The sequence below is a fragment of the Megascapheus bottae genome, chromosome 33 (assembly GCF_031878675.1).
Source record: "Megascapheus bottae isolate mThoBot1 chromosome 33, mThoBot2.hap1, whole genome shotgun sequence".
Taxonomy (NCBI): Eukaryota; Metazoa; Chordata; class Mammalia; order Rodentia; family Geomyidae; genus Megascapheus; species Megascapheus bottae.
The window spans coordinates 2,882,419-2,896,305 of record NC_143541.1 but is presented as its reverse complement, the minus strand read 5'-3'; the positions used below and the strand labels follow the sequence as shown (position 1 = coordinate 2,896,305).

General features: G+C 42.9%; 1 protein-coding gene across 2 annotated transcripts in view; it reads left to right on the top strand.

Moving 5' to 3' along the window:
• The first annotated feature begins 7,867 nt into the window (after positions 1 to 7,867).
• The window catches only part of Sumf1 (sulfatase modifying factor 1), a 51,653-nt gene continuing 45,633 nt past the window's right edge, over positions 7,868 to 13,887 (top strand). For both annotated transcript variants that reach the window (XM_090323851.1, XM_090323852.1), the window contains exons 1-3: positions 7,868 to 8,165; positions 10,741 to 10,914; positions 12,747 to 12,821. In XM_090323851.1, coding sequence (XP_090179977.1) covers positions 7,899 to 8,165; positions 10,741 to 10,914; positions 12,747 to 12,821 — 516 coding nt within the window. In that variant the 5' untranslated portion in view covers positions 7,868 to 7,898. The remainder of the gene's footprint in view (positions 8,166 to 10,740; positions 10,915 to 12,746; positions 12,822 to 13,887) is intronic.

Here is a 13,887-nt window from a genome sequence, read left to right as displayed (position 1 = left end):
TTGATTGAGTTTGCTTGCTTCATTTTACCTGTGACATATGCTAGTAGGCAATTAAAATTATGTATATGGCTCATAGTATATTCTATTGGGCAGCACTGATCTAGAGAACTGAGAATCTGGTTCCGAAGGTCATACTTCAAGACGATGACCAGCCGTGAAAATTGCCACTTAAGGCTTTGTCCTTGAAATGCCCAGGCTAGAAGTCAAGAGGGCTTTGCAAAGTCAGGATAGTATCACAGACTGAGCAGACATCTGAAGACAGTCCAAGACTAGCACATCCAGTTACCCCCAGGGAAGTCCTACAAATAGAAAATGTTTGCGGCAGCAGAACACAGCTAAAAACAGCATTGGACTTCATCTGCCTAGAAGACCCCCCAGTGCTATCCTGATTAAGATACCAAGATATGCTGGAGAAAGCAGGGATCACAAAAGTGTGCTAGATAGCCACCAGCACCCTTCATGTCCAGATTTAGTTGTACGTGTGTTCATATTTGGAGAGGGATGCGGCAAATCCTTGCCTTTCCAACACAACACTGATCAATGGCTTTAGAGGCAGATCAGTTCAACTATGTGATATTAAAATGGTGTCATCATACAGGAAAGGTTGATGCATCCTAATACCGTCCTCAGCTCCAAACCAATATTGAGATTGTAGTATTCTCAATTTTCTCCCAGCATAAAATCCCATCACCGGACAGTGCTTTAATTCATAGCTTTTCTGAGATCTTCTTCAGTGGCAAGACAATGTCCAAGCCCCATAGCAGAGAAGTTTGATCTATGGGTGGACAACTTTACTTGGTGTGATTGACTGTCATTGATTATAAAATAATATCAATAAGGAGATAGCTACTAAATTTTTGGTCACTGGTACCCTATGGTGGAGGAATAGTCACAGTACTTTTGGAGAGTTTTATAAAAAAAAAAATTGGGGGGCCGGGAGTTTGGCCTAGTGGTTAAAGTGCTTGCCTAACATGCATGAAGACCTGGGTTCGATTCCTCGGTACCACATACATAGAAAAAAGCCAGAAGTGGTGCTGAGGCTCAAGTGGTAGAGATCTAGCCTTGAGAAAGTCCAAGGATAGTGCTCAGGCCCTGAGCTCAAGCCCAGGACTGGCAAAAAAAAAATTTGGTTACTTGTTGAACATAATATGCACATTTAAAACAGTAGTGTCAGTTCTTGCAGTTTCTTATACCAACATCCCAAAGCTCATTAGACACATTGTTATTTCTGGTCTCTTCTTTGAAGACAGAGACAGCCCTGTATTTGTGCATCTGTCCTTGTTCCAAGGTCAGTACTGAGTACTGGGTACTTATTACTCGCTCAGCCCTTCCTGGATAACAACTATTATGACTCTAAGAGTATCCACAATTGCATAACATATATTTTTCAATCTTATTCAAAAACTATGTAAAATCTTGTGATATTTATAGAAATTTCTATGTACTTTTTTGAGTTTCCCATTTGTGTTTTTTTTTTACCTTTGAAAGTAGTATCAATGAATTCTTGGGGGGGGGAACCCTACAATGAGCTTTTGGGGTAAAATCCCAAACAAGGTAATTTATAACCTAGCAACTTTATTTATTTCATAGTCACCAAGTTATATATCCTTCTTAGGGTCTTTGCAAGTCAAGCAGAAAAGCAAAAGGAATTATGCATGAGGAAAAAGTAATGGAAACGAGAATTTTTGTGGGCTTCTTAATAATCAGTAGACTCAGCCATTAACCCATGCAGAGAATTCTACTTAATTCAGTTACCAATTAAGTGAGACATGGATTTTTTTTCACCTCCAACCCTGGTGGGTGTACCCAGATTCGATCTAATTAACTACTTCCTTTTGTTTCCAGTTTATTTTGTTCCCAGACTTTTAAGTGTTTTTCCCAAGTCATAGTTTTAGGATCTGGCTAACTTATATTGAAAGTTCAACCTCCATGAAGGGTTTAAGATCTGTTCCTCATGCAGCAGTATGTTTTTAGGTAAGATCAGCTCAGGGAAGCAGAATTTAGGAGATGGGAGGGACCCTTCAGGTAATTAAGTGCTGGCTCTCAGGTTCAGCTGGCATTCATGGACAGTTACCTCTCTACCAGGTACTCGCTGGACATTGAGGACAATGGAAAGACTCCGTAAATTATAAGTTATAGGCTGAGGTCATCAGCTGATACTTCAGGCCATGCCCTTCTGCTTTTTCTAGTAAGACACTGGAGACTGGGTCACTCTGACCAGAAAACAGCCACGATGAGATCAGGTCCTTTGACTTTCTTCACTTCCACCCAAAGACTTGACTGTTCACACTACAGAATTTCCCCATTAAAGGTACAGATGATCAAAATGGTCTTTTGTGGCCTGGTATGGTGGCTTCTACTAATCAAGAGGCGGAGTTTAATCAAGAGGATCACCATTTGAGGTCAGCCTGAGTAAAAAGAGTTTATGAGACAATCCATTTCACCAAGCAAGCCCTGTAATGGTGATGGATAGCTGTAATCTCAGCTATGCAGGAATATCAGTAGAAACATCACGGTACAAGGCTGGCTCTGCGCAAAAATCAAGACTTTTATCCAAAAATTTAAGCAAAGAAGAAGAACAAGAAGAAAAAAGGAATGTGGAACAGCTAAAGTGGTAGTGGTCCTGAGTTCAAACCTGAGTTATTTCGAATATAATACAGCAAGTAAAAAAAGACATTTCTTTGAGTAGTCTTCTCCACCCAAGCCTTCTCCCAAACAAGCCCCCACTGCTTTCAAAGGTCTACCTTTTAGGAGGAAGACATAGAAGAGGAGGTAAATAGTAAATCTATTTTCAAGGCAGCATAGGTCTGATTTACCATCTGAAATACCTTAAAAAGCATTTGCTACCCCTTGAAGCAAATGAGCAATCTGTAAAGATAAATGTTCATTAGGGAAACAAAACTTAAACAAGCATATGGTACAGTTATCATCAAGAATAAATAAAGATATTTAGAAGGAGACACTTATTCTTTCCAAAAGAATCCCACTGAGAGGAAAAGCCAAGTCTTTCTAAGGTTCTGAATGCACTATTTTAGTTTTAGTTTTAAATTTTTGTGGGTATATTGGTAGTGGGCTAGAACTCAAGGCCTCTCTCTTGGATTGTTCTGCTCAAGGCTACACGATCTACCATTTGAGCCTCACTTTCACTTCTAGATTTTTTACTGGTTAATTGGAGAGATTAGAATCTCAGAGACTGTCCTGCTCCAGCTGGCTTCATACCACCATCCTCAGATCTCAGCCTCCTGAGCAGCTAGGATTACAGAGCCACCAGTATCTCACATAAGCACTGTTTTCTAAACCAGGAAGAAGACACTGTAATAGGGCTAAATGAAAAGATTTCCATGTAGTAACAAGTAAATATATTTGGTCTTTCCTTAGGAAGGAGTCTGGTAAGAATTTGCTCATTATTTTTAACTTGTGGGATGTTGAACAATTATTTGGCCTTCAGAAAAAGCAAAATGTTTAAGTTCATCTGGTTTTGGTTAGAGAAGTAGAGTGAAAGGTTGCCATGAGAAAAGTTTTGTATAACTGTCATTTTTGCTATTTAAAAAAAAAGAATGTGCATATCCTGACCCCAAATCAATATTAGAAACTAGGTTCTCAGATTAAATTAGCCTTTATTTCTCCCCTGCTTAACTTATTTTCAGAGCATACCACAAGGGAAAAGACACCAATGCTAAAAAGATAATGGAAAAAGAAATGCCTTAAAACATTAACCTATTTTGAAACAATGTTTTGAAACCAGAGGGGTACAGGTGCTATGTCCATATCTCTTAAGTGATTTAATTGCAGCAATTGTGGATCTTATGTTGTGTGTTTATCTCATTTAAAATACACGGAAAACAAAGAAAATCTTAAGGACAATAGAATGGGGAAATAGTATATGTGGAAAAACTCATAGACTTCAATAACCTGTACAAAGAATCCTGTTCGGGAAGTACAGAAACCTTCTAGTCAGAAAGCCAGAGAACGGGGCACCCTTCTAGGGACATGCCTTTTTGTAAATATTAACATCTCTATGGCACAATAATAAAGAAGATTTGGTGGATTTTAGAATGCCAAAACAGGTATTAGGATGTCTTCTAAATTATTCTAGGTCTTTTGATTAGATCCTTCCCTTGTTTCTGCTCTAGGCACAGAGTAGTGTTACTATGGATCTGGTCTTTGTAGTGCCTGGTACTTGTGGCTCATCGAATCTTAGCTACTCAGGAAACTGGAATTTGAGGCTCTTGATATGAGGCCAGCCCAAGTATGGAAGCTTTTTTTTTTTTAAATAAGTCATTCTATATTGAGATGACATGACATCTCATTGTGGTTTTGATTTGCATCTCTGTATGTGATAATCAGGGACTTAAAAAGAGTTTTATGAAAGCATACTTAATAGTGAGAATTCCAGAAATTGTAGTCATCTAGACAATGCCTTCCTTTGCTGATGAAGTGCAAAACACTAACATAGAAAGCTTCCAGTGACCTTTCCAGACCTCACAGCCCAGTAGAAACTATGCAGGGATGAAGAGGTAACCCAAGTCAAGCTTACTGACCAACCTCAGGCGTAGGCTACAGTCTCACACTCTCAGATAACTGCAGTCTAAACCAGTAAGTCAGCAAATTTCCCTAACGAGTCTCCTAAGAAGCTCAATAATAGTGTGTATGTGTGCGTGCGTGCCTGGGTGTGTGTGTGAATGTGCGCACACACGCGCCAGTACTTGGGCTTGAACTCAAAGCCTCATGCGCTCACTTCTTTGCTCACTTCTGACACCCTACCTCTTGAATCACAGTTCCACTTCTAGCTTTTTGGTATAACACTCACGAACATTCTTGCCTGAACTGACTTTGAACCATGATCCTCAGTTTTCAGCCCACTGAGTAGTTAAGATTATAGGCATGAGCCACTAATGCCTGGCTAGTTTTTGTTTTTGTTTTTGTTTTGTAACTGGTCCTGGGGCTTGAAGGGTGCTCTCCCTTTCAAGGCTAATGCTCTACCATTTGAGTCACAGCACCACTTCTGGCTGTTTTTTAGTTTATTGGAGATAATAGTCTCACTGGCTGTTTTGAATAGGCTGGCTTTGAACCCTTACCCTCTGATCTCAGCCTCGTGAGTAGCTAGGATTATAGACATGAGCCACTAGTGCCTGGCTATGGTTAAATTCTAATGCTAATTGTTTCACTACATCAACTTTGTTATTTTATAATAAACTCACTATTTATTATAATAGAGTATAATTCCTCTGAGTTACTAGCGTGTCCACCAATATGGCCAATTTTATCAGCCAAAGCTTCCATGGGAAATCACAGGAACACCCCTATTTCCCATTGACCTCCTCTATTCTGTCGCAGTGATCCAGAGAACATTTTTTTTCATAGTGGAAAGAAAATCAAGTCTGCCCAGAGGTGCCTTTTTCCTTTAGGTTTGCATGATGATAATATCAAGTATTCTAGAACAGGAAGGAAAAAGAAAAGATTCAACCCCTTACTTTCTTGTTAGATTTCCCAAAGGAGAGAGCATGGCACAGTTCTTTTTGCTGCTCTTATGTTCAGATTAATTTGCTCTTGGCCCAGTTTACATCTATTCATTTCTATAACATGGCCTCACACCCAAATGACTTTCCTCTTTCTATTGTTAGATAATTTCTCACAAAATAACTTGAAAACTTTCTACTTCCTCTTCATTCTGTTTTGCGGGTGCACTTTGCCATTCTCTTGAGGAAAGAAGGTAAATTAATAAGCCAGGGAAAGATGTTCTGGCTTGCAGGGGGAAGTGCAGTTTGTAAGACAAATTTATTGTCTCCTATTGGCTTGTTTATGAATGTAGCTCTGAGCCCTGATAAGTTTGCTATACTTAATAATGTCACTAATCACAAATACCAATAATAGACACATTATGGAAACTAGATATTAAGGTCTTTATGTATTCCAGGGCATTGCATTGATCATCCAGTCTAATTCTCAATATGGTCCTAAGAGATGAAATTGTGTGTGTGTGTGTGTGTGTGTGTGTGTGTGTGTGTGTGTGTGTGTGTACTGTGGACAGGTCCTGGAGCTTGATCTCAGGGTCTTGATGCTGCTCAGTTCTCTACCACCTGAGCCACAGCTTCAGTTCTGGCTTTTGGAAGTTAATTGGAGATGAAAATCTCTTGGACTTTTCTGCCTTAGCTGGCTTTGAACCAAGATCTTCAGTTCTCAGCCCTCCTGAGTAGCTAGGAGTGCAGGTGAGTTATTGGTGCCAGCAAGAGATAGCTTTTTGTTGAACCAATTTGATAGATGAAGAAAGTTTAAGGATTCCAAATTTTAAGTAGGTTATCAAAGATGGTTCAACTGGATGTAGCATTCCTAAGTGTTTTTTTTTTTTTTTTTTTTTACTATGCCCACAGCTCTCAAGCTGCAAAGGCAGCATTCCCTACAACATTATTAGAAATGTAAATTGCCAGGCAAAACCTCAGATCTACTGAATCAGAAGTTCAGGAGTGGGGGCAAATGCGTGGCAATCTGCATTTTAATTGACTTTCCAGGTATCTCTGATGAACACTGAAGTTGGAATCAACTTTATCTTGCTATGTTTTCTATGCTCAAAGGCATCACACTTATAATTAGGAAGCTATGAAGATTGTCTGGGAGATGATTCCAGAAGTTTGCCTTCCTGTTTCTCAGTGTGAGACTGGGATCTGAGGATCACAGTTCAAAGCCAGTGCGGGCAGAAAAGTGCCCATGAGACTCTTATCTCCAATTAACCATGCAAAAACCAGAAGTGGTGCTATAGCTAGCTTAATTGAGAGAGCGCTAGCCTTAGACCAGGCCCTGTCTCTTAAAGATCTCACTGCTTAAAGTTTGCCTTATTAAGGATCAAGCTTCCAGCAGACACACAAAAGTTTATTAAACCACTTTACAACTAAGGAGGAGGGGATCCTTCCCAAGAATGGGGTCATTTATAAGGAATTTAACCAGAGAATTCTTCATATTACTCTGTCCCCAGGAAGGAAATATAGTTTTAGGAGCCCATAGCTGACTCACTGGAGACTTTGCTTTCCCTATCTCTGTAATTTTTGGGGGGGTCTGTAGAAGTGAAAGTCATGGTGCACAGGAGATTACTCTCTTTTTTATCCATTCAGGAAAGGTCATGTTGACCTACAAGCTATATGGTTGCCATCAAGACACTTTGGATTCTCTTTGTTTGGGGACTATGGGTCAGGAAAGGAATCTCTTAAGTTAGCAGGAGAATGAACTACGCTGAGGATCAAGAGTGTCAAGTGTTTTCAAAACAGTAGCAGCTTTTGTGTAGAGTGAAAGTTCATTAGGTGCTACATCATCTGGTGTTCTGTTACGTTTCTGATCTGCTTTCCCTGCTCTGTACCTTACTCACGCCATGGTTGCCAGGCTTGCAGTCTTGTGAACAGATTGAAGCACCTTCAGTACGGTCTTCGCTGGGCGGAAGGAACCAATGCAGAAGGATCTGAATGGCAATGGACGTGAGAGGCTGTCTAGATCCATTTCCTAACTTGTACACAGTGGATTGCTAAGCTGTACTTTTAATTCCCAACACAGGTTTCTTTACCTAGGCGTGGCCCATTCAGATTTTTCTACTTCCTCACTGGTAGTGATGAAGAATAAATGATGTCTGGGAGGAAAAGGATGTTCTTCCCGGAGAGCATGCAACCTGACTCCTTCCCGTCCATACTGTTCTCTCGACACCCCGAGAGGCGCCGTCCTGGTAAGGCTGCACCGAGGTCTTCTGCAAAAACGCGGTGCTTCTCCGCCCCACAGATCCCAGCCGGGCGCCCCGGGTGTCTCCGCTACGCGCTGACGTAAGCACGCACGGGTCTCCGCACACGTTTTTCCCCCCCCCCCTTTAAGAAGGGCGGGGTGCCACGTGACCGGGCCGGTCACATGACTCACGGAACAACATGGCTGCGCCCGCGCTACCGAACTCCAAGGGATTCCCAGCCCGGCTGTGCGGCGTCTTCTTCCTGCCGCTCTTCTTGCTGGCGTGCGCAGCGGCGGGGAGCGAAGAACCCGAACCCGGGACGCACGCGGCGGCGCTCGCGGACTCCTGCGGCTGTGGGGCGCCCCAGCGGCCCGGCGCCCGCGGCAGCCCGGCGGCCGCGCCCCGGTACTCACGGGAAGCGAACGCCCCGCTGGGTCCGGGCGCCGGCTCGTCCGCGCCCACCAAGGTGGGCCCGCGCGCGGCGCCTCGGGGGGCGGGCGGGGCCTCGGGGTGGCCGCACCCCCAGTTCCGCACGCGCGGGTCGGGTGTGGCCGGGGTGGGGACCCCCTGCCTCCCCCCCCCCCCATTAACCTCCACCCCCGCCCGAGGATCGGCTTGCTCCGGGGCTTCTTGCAGTGCTAAGCGCTAGATTTCCATTGCACGGCCCCTTGTCTCCTCCCCACCTCTGCTTCCTCCTCTCTGCGCCCCTCCTCCTGATGCGGAGCTGAACATTTTAATGCAGACCGTTTGGGGGTGCAACCCCCTGTGCAGAAATGGGGACCCTGGGCCTCATGTCTCCGGTACTTACCCCTTGCTCTGTTCCAGCGGAAGGCAGGGCTGTGTCGATTTTTCCTGCCATGCTTGGTACAGGAGCAAAAGAAGCATTAAGCCAACTATTGCTGCTTTGTGAGTTTTGATTCGTCTGCATCCCTTGGGGACAGTGCCTTGATGTAAATAAAAACGGTGATAACAAGTGGTACTTCGCGTTCTTCCTGCCAGGTCTTGCCTGTTCGTCTTCTGACTCCTAAACTGTATTCTTTCTTGTAAGCCTAGTGCACCAGATCCTTCATTTTCCCACTCCACTTTCCCAAATGAATATATACACATTTGTTTGTCTCATAATTTTTTTAGGCGCCTCTCCAGTACTAACATTCGTCCCAGGTGCTGTCCCTGAGCCTCTGCTCAAGGCTAGTGCTCTATCACTTGAACCACAGTGCCACTTCTGATGTTTGCATGGTTAATTGGAGATAAGAGTCTCCAAGTTTCTGCCTGGGCTGGCTTCAAACTGTGATCCTCAGATAGCAGTCTCCTGATTAGCTAAGATTACAGGCATGAGCCAGTAGTGATGGGTGCATTTCTCACTTATAATACTTTATCCCCCTTAAGGTTCTAGAATGGGATACAAGTGCCATCCTCTTTGTGTTTCTGCGACTGGGTCTGGCTGAGTAGCTGAGGCCGGCCTTGGGATCCACAGTGTAGTTCACATTGGTGTAAACTCTCAGTGCTCCACTTCTTGTTGGCCTAGGATTTGCAAGTATCTCCTGTTTTACAGGCTTAGAGGGAACAGGAGTGTCAGGGCTGGTGGAAGTGTTGACTGTCATTCTATGATTGATGTCTCTGTGGAGGCAGTAGGAGAATGGTGTAGATAAAGAAGGCAGCAGTTTATGGATGGCAGACACTGCTATTTTCCCAGCTTTCCATTGAGCCTTTAGCCTTCTATTTAAATTTGAGGAGCAGAAAAGAAGGAAAAGGGAAAAAGGGCTACACAAAAGAGTTACATATGCGATTTTTTTTATATGTACAAGTCTTATACACAAGACAAGTCCAAATACCAAATAGAAAATATAACTAAAAGTGGGAGAGGAAGGTCATGAACTCTGTACTTGAGAAGTTCAGGAATGGTTTGTGGCCTCAAACGCAGCTAGACCCGCAGAGTCAGACAGCATCTTGGGTCAGTTCTCTAGTTTGGGCTCTGTTTTCATGTGATGTCTGTAGTTGTAAGAGAGTTTGTCTTTCATGGTGGCTTCAGAAAAAGTTCTAAGATGAATTTTAACTGGTTTTGATTACATCTTTGTTGTCAAAAGAATGTTATGATTGGGCGGGCGTGAGCCACAGAAGGTAGAATGTAGCAGTCCAGCGCAGTGTGGGCCACATGTGTTGTTTTTTTTTTTTCTGTGTATGTGGTACAACTCTTGATCTTCTCTGCCTCCGCCTATTGAGTGCTCCATTACAGAGTGCATCATCACACTTGACTCTTAGTGAAAACTTTTAAGTCCTCTTTTAATTAAAATAATCAATAATGTTTATTGAAATGAACTCAAGGAAATGCAAAACAATGAAAAAATTACCTTTAAGTAGTTACACAAAAGGGTATCATCTTGTCAGTTAATGAATACAGTGCATCTTGATCAGTGTTGCCCCTTTCATTATTCTCTCCCACCTCTCCCAATCTATTCTTCTACTTGGATCCTCTTAATAGTCATTTTTAAACTTCTGTTGTCTAATGTCTTCACTTTTTCTAGTTTTTTTGTAGTTTGATTTAACACTCTTGACTTCTTGCTAGGCACCAGTGGCTCACACCTGTAACTCTGGCTACTCAGGAAACAGATGTGAGGATCACAATTTGAAGCCATTCCAAGTTGGAAAGTACCTGAGACTTTTATCTCCAATTAACAACCAAGAAGCCAGAAATAGCTAAGGGATGATGCCCAGGCTCTGAGTTCAAGCCTCAGAGTCAGCACATGCCAATTTTTTTTTCATGACTTCTACACACTTCAGAATAATTCACGTGACCTAATTCCTCATATTAACGGTGTCACTCATTCTACCAATCAAAACAGTTTTGAGCATCTGCTGTGGACCTTGTACCGTATTATTTTGAATTCTCAGGAAGCCTGGGATATAAGGAATGTGAAAACATGTAACTGTGATGTGTATGTGTGTGTGTACAAGATTCCCATTACCATCCAAAGGAGGTCTGCCAGGGGAGCTTGGGAGTTCTGGAGGCTTTGAAGCATGACTTCGTATCCCTTTTACTACAGATGGTCGCCATCCCTGCTGGAGTATTTATGATGGGCACAGATGATCCTCAGATCAAGCAGGATGGGGAAGCTCCTGCAAGGAGAGTCACCATCGATGCCTTCTACATGGATGCATATGAAGTCAGCAATGCTGACTTTGAGAAGTTTGTGAATGCAACCAGCTATCTGACAGAGGTAAAGGGGTTAAGGATAGAAGTGAGGACTTTTTCAGAACTGTCAAGAATGCTTTTAATGATGAACATAAACTACTTTTACTATGGGCCTACACTGCTGAACTGACACTTTCCCTCTGTCTCTGTCTCTGTCTGTCTGTCTGTCTGTCTGTCTGTCTGTCTGTCTATCTGTCTATCTGTCTGATGATGTCTCACAGCAACCCCATGAAGCAGGCTGTTTTTCAGAGCACACTGGATTAGAAAAGTATTTTGGTCAGAGTTGCACATTTAGATAGTTAGGGCTGGGAATCAAATCTGGACAGCATGATCCCAGAACCTGTGTTCCAATCATTATTGTGTTAGTGTTTTAATATGCCAGAGAGGGCCGCTGTCCACTCGGGCTACTAGAGAGAACAGATGGCATGATATGTAGATAAGACCACTCTTCCTTCCCCTTACATCATAATTAATGCATTTCCTAAATGAAAAATGTAGAAGTGTAGCTTTTCTTTCTCAGGCAGTATTCCAATGCCTCAAAGACTCCCAAGCAGTCTGGTAGTCCCAGGACTTCTGTGGTTGGTGAGGCACACAGTGAGGCTCTGCAAGTGATTTGATTTTTGCCTGCTTTTCATACTTCAGTACATTGAGGATGGGGACCAGGCCTATTTAATGTTTGCTGTGTGTGCATTTGCTAATTTAGCCCCAAGTCAGGCACATGGTAGGTATTTGATATGTGTGTTTGTCAAATGAATAAAAAGCTCAGGTTCTTAGGCTGGTGTCACCAAGGAATTTTGAAAGAATATCAGAAGTGAAGAAAAGACAGTAATTTCCATTCAGTAAGAGGAGCCTGGTGCTCTTATGAGGACAGAGGTAATAATCCAGTACTTACTTAGTTGGTGTCATCTAGCGAGGCTAGGACTGACTGCAGGTAGAGTCAAGAGTTGTTTGAACTACGGATCCATAGTTAAAGTAAGCAGTTTGAATGAGGTTGCCTAGTATTCAAGCAGTGTATTTCTGCTTGAAGCACCTGTGTTAGAACCAGCAGTTTTAACACATGCAGATTTTTTTTTTTGCTTCACTATAGGCCCCCAGAATCAGAAACTCCAGGGCTGCAGAGTAGCTGTCTCAGTTCTAAGCAGCTTGCCATGTGCTGTCTAGTTCGTGTAAGGGGTTCACCAGTCAAGTGTGAGAAGTCCAGGAAGCCAGGGGCAGAGCTCTGGGAAGCAGCAGGAGGATAAGCCTGTGTATTTCAGGGGATGGATAAGAACAATATGAAATGTAAGAGGAAAACTAGAGGAGTAAAGTCACAGATTCCAAAGGACAAAGGACTCCATTGTCAGAACAGATTCATACATGACTGAAGCATGTGGGTGAAGATTTTAGGCATCAGTGTTAAATTAGTAAAACACAGATTTCCATCTGATGTTTGAACTGACCACTTGAGATTCAGGAAAAACATTTAACACCTTAGTGGAACTCAAACATCAGTTAATGGTGGCATTTAATGGTGGCATTCTTTCAGCTTGAGTCTGAGAGCTGGACAAAGGACAAACAAAGCATTATCATACACACAGAATACTGTTATTTCCTGGTCATTTGTAATACTTGGGGAAATGTGTTTCCTCCAGCAGTGACAGTCACGTTCCCAGCAGTCTTAATAGCTAAACTAGACCTAAAATAATCTCCATGAGGGACATTAGCCAGTTTTATAAAGAAGCCCAGATGCTTTTAAGTCACTTCTGAGTCCACTGGGAAGTCCTAGGGAAAACCCAAGTTCATCTGGACACGGAATGGTATGTGTGAAACAAATTATTCCAGCTTTATCTGAGTTTTTGTTTCCTTCCGTCCTTTTAGGCTGAGAAGTTTGGCGACTCCTTTGTCTTTGAGGGCATGTTGAGTGAACAGGTGAAGACTGATATCCAGCAGGCAGTAAGTAATGTTTAAATAGAGTCTCACATTTCTCTGTAGCTCATTGGGTGAGAAATCCAAACGAAGTGCCCCCTTCCTCTTCCTCCTATTATCCATTCTCCCATCACAGATTAGCCAGAGGCCCAAGCCCAAGGCTTAGGGTGCCTTATCTGGAAGAAATTGTAGAAGCCTTACATGTTAGCAGGGAAGCATGAGGTTCTCTGTTTTGAGCTCTGTCATGTTTCTCAGTATAGTTCAACTGGGCTGTAGCCAGTTCTGGGGACTTTGACTTGTAGATGTTTCTGGAGCAGTAAACGTAGATGTTTTAAAATTCTATCTTCTAAGTCTTGATCTTCGCAGAGGCTGGCGAGGAGATAACTCATCCTATTTATTTATAAATGTTTTAATTTCTGCTTGTCTTGAGACTTGAACTCAGGGCCTGGGCACTGTTCCTAAACTTTTGTGCTCAAGGTCAGCACATAGCCAATTGAGCCATAGCTCTATTTCCAGCTTTTTTATTATTAATTGGAGGTAAAAGTCTCATGAACATTTTAGCCCAGGCTGGCTTTGAACTATGATTCTCCTATCTCAGCTTCCTGAGTAGTTAGGATTATAGGCATGAGCCATCAGTGCCTGGCTAATACTGCTTATTTAAACATTTAAACTTGTGTTCAGAGTAATGTTCATGAAAAGGCTCCTTGCGTTCAGTGTTCCTAAGAATCAGAGGCCAGGAAGTGGTTCTTACAGTCAGGGGTCTCTTCTATCGTGTGAATTAGGTGTGTTTTTCTTGGACATCACAGAGATGGTGGATAGGCTTTGGTAATAAGCACCTATGGGGAGTGGGGCCTGGAGTCCTTGCCATCTTAACAGGTTTGTATATGTTTACATGTTTGTTTGCATACCTGCCTTGGGGATATTGTTGAGCACAGCATTAAGCTGGGAAGTTGGAGCTCAGAGAACCCAGAGTGCAGAGAATACAGAGCAACAGGAGACAGAGAATGTGGGGAGCAGGGCCAGCAAACTCCAGGTTGAGGAGGATCAGACACTGTGGAGAAAGGAATCCAACCCTGGTCTTCCTTTTCCACAC